The sequence below is a fragment of the Cornus florida genome, unplaced genomic scaffold (assembly GCF_030987335.1).
Source record: "Cornus florida cultivar Cherokee Brave unplaced genomic scaffold, ASM3098733v1 CherokeeBrave_3.0.0_Hap2_Chr11, whole genome shotgun sequence".
Taxonomy (NCBI): domain Eukaryota; kingdom Viridiplantae; phylum Streptophyta; class Magnoliopsida; order Cornales; family Cornaceae; genus Cornus; species Cornus florida.
In genome coordinates, this window is record NW_026775581.1 from 126,810,738 (window position 1) to 126,817,390 (window position 6,653).

The window sequence follows — 6,653 nt, forward strand, 5'->3', positions numbered from 1 at the left end:
ATTTTATTTAAGATTATAATGCATATCTTGAAAAATAGAATACAAATACCGCCTTCCTAAAAAATGCGTGCATATATATATAGAATTATAATTCAAAGAGTTACAACGTTGTAACCTAATTAAGATTAAGAGTGCTAATTTATGAAAAAAAAAAAAAAAAAAAACACTAAGTAAATTCATTAATTAATACTATCAATTTTTTTTATCCTTTTCATTTTTTTCTTTTTTTCAAACCCTTTCTTAATCTACCAAACACAGTACATAATACATTTAATAAAAAAATATATACATAATACATTGATTACACTGACCTGTTCCTTTTTCTTTTTTTCTTTTTCTTTCTTTTTTTTTTTTTTCGTAACTAATATAGCTCTCTCACACTACTGAGAAGTCCACCAAAAGCATTGAGATGAAAGAAATCTCCGCCGTCTGACCACTATCGTACGACTCAGCATTCTCCTGCAACCCTAAGCTGTTTCAATGTCTGCAAATACTGGGGATTACAACGATTTTTTAATGCGCAACAACACCGCCGTAGAGGCCCGCACGAAAGTACAGAACCGTGCGAATGTTAAGCAAGTCAAACTGGTACTACTCTCTCTGATCCATTGAATCGTTGTTTGTAGCAATTCAATTCTAGGGTTTTCTTCGTAAATTTCGGAGTTACCTAGTAATCTTCTCGTAAACCCTAGTCTTTCCTTTGAGTTCAAATTTGATACAAACTGTGTTGGTGATATGATATGGTTTTGGCATAATATCTAATACTAGAGTTTGTGTTTTGAGAAAACCAAACCATCATGGCCTTTAAGAAACTCCCTAAAAACAGACCCAAAATTGAGCAACTCCCGACTTCGGCTCCAAACCCAGCCTTCTCATCCCCATCTGCACCCTCTCGTAGTAGTCTTCCCACTTTTCCTCTCTCCTCATCCACCACCACCGCATTCCAATCCCAACTCGGCCACTTCCTCAATGCCCACCTCAAGCCCTGTTTCACGCCCCAAGACCTCCTCACCTTCCTGAAAAACCACCTTCACCACCACCCAAAATTCACCCACCTCGACCTCCACATCTTCCGCTACGCCGCTGGCCTCGACTCCTTCCGCCACAACCACGCCACCTTCGAGTGGATGGTCCGCACCCTCGCCATCACCCATCGCTTCGACGGTCTCCGCTTCCTCCTCGAGTTCATCGTCTCCAACCCCTGCCCATGTTCTGACGGTATTTTTTCTTGCCCAAGAACTGAACCCATTTTCCGTTTCGCTATTTACTCTTATTGTAGGGTTGGTAGATTTGATGATGCTCTGATTGCATTTGATAATATGCGGAAATTGATTGATGGGTTACCTAATGTAGCAGTGTACAATATGTTGATCCATGGTTTTGTCAAGTATGGAGAACACGGAAAAGCGTTGGGATTGTACAACAGGATGATTAAGGATCGGGTCAACCCTGATGTTTATACGTTTAATATATTGATTAGCAGTTACTGTCGGAATTCACGATTTGAGTTAGCTTTGGAAATGTTTAAAGAGATGAAAGTTAAGGGTTGTAGTCCCAATGTGGTTAGTTTTAATACTTTGATTAAGGGTTTTTTCAGGGAGAGGCAGATTGAGGAAGCAATTGGGATGGCATATGAGATGATTGAGTTGGGGTGTGAACTTTCAAACGTGACTTGTGAGATTTTGATTGGTGGGGTTTGTAAAGAAGGGAGGGCTTTGGAGGCGTGCGATTTATTGATTGATTTCTCAAGGAAAGATGTTTTGCCTAATAGATATGATTATTTTGATATAATTGAGAGGCTTTGTGGGGATGGAAATGTTGGCAGAGCGATGGAGGTAATGTATGAGTTATGGAGGAAAGGGAATGTTCCAAGCTTGATTGCTTGCACAGTTTTAATTGAAGGTCTGAGGAGATTGGGAAGAATTGAGGAGGCATTTGAATTGATGGAAAATATGTTGAAGGAGGGTATTCTTCCAGATAGTGTGACCTATAATTGTCTACTTCAAGATATGTGCATTGCTGGAAAAATGGTTGAAGCAAATAGATTGAGGTTGTTGGCCTCTAGCAAGGGATTGGATTCAGATGGCATGACATACAGCATTTTGGTTTCTGGGTATGCAAAGGAAGGTAAAAGGAAGGAAGGGGAGCATCTAGTAGATGAGATGTTGGACAGGGGTTTTATACCTGATATTGCTACTTATAATAGATTGATGCATGGACTTGCTAATGAAGAATGTTCTCTGCGGCGACGATGAATTGTTATTGATGGGCAAAGATGTCAAAATTGCTGGTGTTGGTTATATAACCAGCACTATTCTGAATTATGAGACTAATGGGGTTCTGTCCTTATATTGAGCAAGTGAAGTTATATTAAAGGAAGATGATTACTATGTATCATTTATGACCATACAATAACTTACATCCCATGGAATTGAACGGTGTATACTACTGAGATGTGGTAGATGTATAAGGTATAGGAGATATGAAAGTGTGGATGTTGAATTTAAAACCGAAATTAGAGATTATTCTAGTTCTCTATTGTTATCTAATAGATTCAAAATTGGTATGCTTGTAGACTATGAACTGGTCGGGAGTGATCAATCAGCAGTGCTTGGATGGAATGGAAGCTTGGGGACAGTTTTTGGGCATATATAATAGTTTTGAATTTTAAAATTTTGGTTTATGTTAAGGTGGTGAATGTGGGTATACCCAAGATTGGCAGCAGTGGAATGACACTACCCAATCTGTAGACCATGCTGTTAAGCTTCCTCCACCACCAGGTATGATGGCTACTCCCCATAGGTAGCCATGTTGGTGTCTGGGCTGCACTACGCTGCCCCTTGGCAAATTTGGCCAGCGAGTATGTCACTTCCGGCCCACATCATACACCCTTGCCACCTCCGTCCCAATTTGGGGCTGGGCCTCAATAAGAACACCTTCATTTATGACGAGCTAACCGCTGCCACCGGTGGATTTTCTCTGGAAAATCTGCAAGGTCAATGTGGGTTTGGGTTTGTACACAAAGGTGTGTTGCCTAATGGAAAGGAGGTCATGATTAAGAGTTTAAAGTCCAGTAATGCGCAGGGAGATCACTAATTCCAGACCGAGGTTGAGATCATTAACCCGGTGTATCATCCACGTCCTGTTTCGCTTGTTAGATATTGCATTGCTGGTGGGCAGAGGATGTTGGTCTATGAATTTGTTCCAAATAAAAACCTTGAGTTCCACCTTCATGGTAAGTTTTTACATTCTCAAACTTATATATATATGATAACCAACATGCATTTGTTAGTGTCACTAATCTGCTTCTTTAAAGAAGCCAAGTGTTCCCCATTAATCTGATCTTAACAAGAAATAGACCTATAATAGGGAATATATGGAGGATAATATTTATACATGCAAGACATGTTAGTTTTACTCTTCATATTATGTGAATTTTCTTGCAATTAAACTTAATTTTGTTTGCAGGAAAGGATCAGCCACTCAGCCCACCGTGGACTGGGCGACTAGGCTACTTATTGCATTGGGATCAGCCAAAGGGCTTGCTTACCTTCATCAAGACTGTATGAGATTTTGATTAATTCATAACTCTCTCTCTCTCTCTCTCTCTCTCTAGGTCGCTCGCTCTCTAATTTGTTGGCTACATGCAGGTCACCCTTGAATATCCATCATTACATCAAAGCTGCAAATTTTTTACTGGACAATAACTGTAAGAATATGAAGGACCATGCATCATGTTTCCATAACACATACAATGAAGCCTTTCTTGCCCAAGCTAATTGGTTGTGTGTTTATGAACTAATGTTCTTCTCAGGTTGGCGATTTTGGATTGGCTAAACTTAATAAGGACAATAATACTCGTGTAGAGCTCATGTCTCTACACGTATCATGATGACATTTCTGTAAGTCATATAATATATATACATATGTATCCTTTTTTTTAAGAATATATATTTTTATCATCTTTTTATCTTATTCTTTTGGTGTTTGGTTGAAATTCTGAAATAATTTATCAGGCTTTGTAAAATACATCAAAGACACATATAATTGTATAAGCATGTATACAAATTCACTGGAATACATGTACACAATTATAATACCTAGCGTACATGTTAATTGTATCCATTTATATATATTTATACACACAGTACATATACATCATCATCATCATCCTTGCCTTATTCCCATATGAATGGGATCGGCCACATGCATTTTCTGTCCCATACCTTTCTATTACCCGTCATTTCACCTACTATTTTACTTTTTAAAGTCATTTATAGTAACTTCATCCCATGTTATTGTTTGTTTCCCTCTCCGTCTCTCACCTTCTATGGAAATTAAACTTCCTCTTCTCACTGGTGCATCTATAGGTCTCCGATGTACATGCCGAAACCATCTAAGTCTACTCTCGTATTTTCTCGTTAATGGTTGCCACACCTAAATTACCCTATCTCTTCTAGTCACTCCAACCATGTACATGTTCATAATCATGTTTAATTTATAGTGTTGGAATATATATACGTGACTTCCAATATGTTGTGATGCTGTTAGAACTCATAACGGTATGGTGTGGTTACTTCTAGCAGAATAATGGAAGACTGCTTAGTAGGCTGGGTTAGTCATTTAATTAATCAATTAATTATCTCTAATATATAAGTATCTTGGAATATATATACATTATACATTTATATATGTCACGAAGGAGAAGTTTAATTTTTCAGTTTTGGAACTTGCATGTTCTTGCAATGTTAATTTTCTGTGGCCATATATGTGACTAAACAGGCTGGGCCAATTCTGACACGGACATTGGAAAATGGCAACTATAATGTACTGGTTGATTCATGCTTTAGAAGGTAACGACGTCGCCGATGAGATGGTACACATGGTTGGCTGTACTGCTGCTAGCATCTGTCATTCTGGCTAGAAGGCACCCCAAAATGAGCCAGGTATGGAGCCCTGAGATGCACAATGCGCATGCACATGGAAAAAATCCGATAATGCATCTGTAATACCGATAATATGGTATCAGTGATTGATTAATGTTGATACATAGTGATGAGATCCACTGAAATAGATGAATAATTATTTATGTAACAAAATATAATTGGTTAGTGACACCGTCACACCAGTGAGAAATATTCATGTATATAACTACTCCAGTCTACTGATAGCATACCTTTCTAAGAACAAGGTTGCAATTTGTTCGAGCTCTACATGAACTGCTTGGACTATATTAGTTTTGATTGTTAGATAAAGGAGAAAAGTAAATGTGAGAGTTCAAACCCGAGATCGAACTTCAAAATATAGCTAGCTGTTTTGTTCGGTTTGAACAACCAAAAGCTCAATTCAGCTTGATTGCAATCCTACATTCCTACCCATTAATTTATACTTCCACCTTGCCAACAGCAACATGGAAATGCTATAAATTAGAGATGGCGTGATTAATTTGTGGTAGGAGCAATTTGTTCCTACATTTAGTTTGAAGCATATTTTTTGTTTGTATTAAATCATATGCTTAAATGATCTCGTTTGATATCTATGTTACATATATAAATATTTATGTATATGCAGATTTTATGAGCCATTGAGCATTAGAAGGGGGGGGGCTCGTCCATGGAGGACTTGAATGATTGCGGCAAATTTTGTCAGAACTCTGCTAAATACGACTTCATTTGATGCCGACATGTCAAAGTTCAAGAAAATGGCAATGTCAAGACAAGAGTTCGATAGCAGCGAATATGGAGCGAGTGAGTCCGGGCTCAACCGACCATAGTATTAAACGAATGAGAAGATCCAAAATGTTGTTTAATTGAAGTGTAAGACCGAATTAGTCTCGTTCACTTGATGCTATATCATTTGAATGATAGTGATTCAGTTTTGGACTTCACAGGCTTCTTTTATAAAAATGAAGGAACTTATTCTAGTTTTAGTAATTGGGATTACTAGTTGTATCAATTGGATGACAAAATTAAGCAGTGCCATTGAGATGCTTATTAATGTCGAGACATTTTTAGTGAGAAATTCTTGTAATTGCAATTCAAATGACATTTTAAACGTAACTATGAAAAAAATTACATGTTAAACATTTGATCATGAAAAATTGTGTACAATTATTTTAATGCTGACCCATTTAGTCATCGTTGGTTAATCTCAAAATTTTGTGTTTGCATTTCTATTTCTCGGTAGAGTACTATATATGTATGTATGTATATATAACTACTTAATCCTAGGTTTTCATAAGAGCAGTGCTAGACATTTCAATTGTTTCTTTGCCTGGAGAAACAAGATAAATCTTATGAAATCAACACAAACTCGGGTCTAGATGCAACATGTTAATACATTTTAGATTTTTTTTTTTTGGTTAATCTCAAAGTTGGCAGTAAAACAGCAAATCCATGCTCCATTTGATTGGAGGAGGAAGGAATGGAAAAATGAATGAAAGAAGAGGGAGGGATGAATGAGCCATATCTAGGAAGGGAAACGTTGTCTCACTTTTTATCTTTTATTATTATTATTTTGGGTTGGATAGAATGGATAATAACAATTTTTTCTTCGTTTGGTTTGAAAGAAGGGAAAAAGAGTATTTATAATGTATTTATAATCTTTTTACTAATATACCCTCATTATATACGATTATAAAATGTGAAAATATA

The 6,653-nt window shown here is 37.1% G+C and overlaps 1 protein-coding gene across 2 annotated transcripts; it reads left to right on the forward strand.

Moving 5' to 3' along the window:
* Positions 1–323: 323 nt before the first annotated feature.
* LOC132283183 (pentatricopeptide repeat-containing protein At2g36240) lies at positions 324–6,100 on the forward strand. 2 transcript variants are annotated; one of them, XM_059785108.1, is made up of 7 exons: positions 324–2,471; positions 2,576–3,235; positions 3,469–3,563; positions 3,651–3,709; positions 3,815–3,902; positions 4,783–4,946; positions 5,572–6,100. In XM_059785108.1, the coding sequence occupies exon 1, from the start codon at positions 798–800 to the stop codon at positions 2,253–2,255; it is 1,458 nt and encodes a 485-aa protein (XP_059641091.1). In that variant the 5' UTR covers positions 324–797; the 3' UTR covers positions 2,256–2,471; positions 2,576–3,235; positions 3,469–3,563; positions 3,651–3,709; positions 3,815–3,902; positions 4,783–4,946; positions 5,572–6,100. The 2 variants fall into 2 exon arrangements, with proteins under 2 accessions (XP_059641091.1, XP_059641090.1); XM_059785107.1 differs by having other exon boundaries at positions 324–3,235.
* The last annotated feature ends 553 nt before the right edge of the window (positions 6,101–6,653 follow it).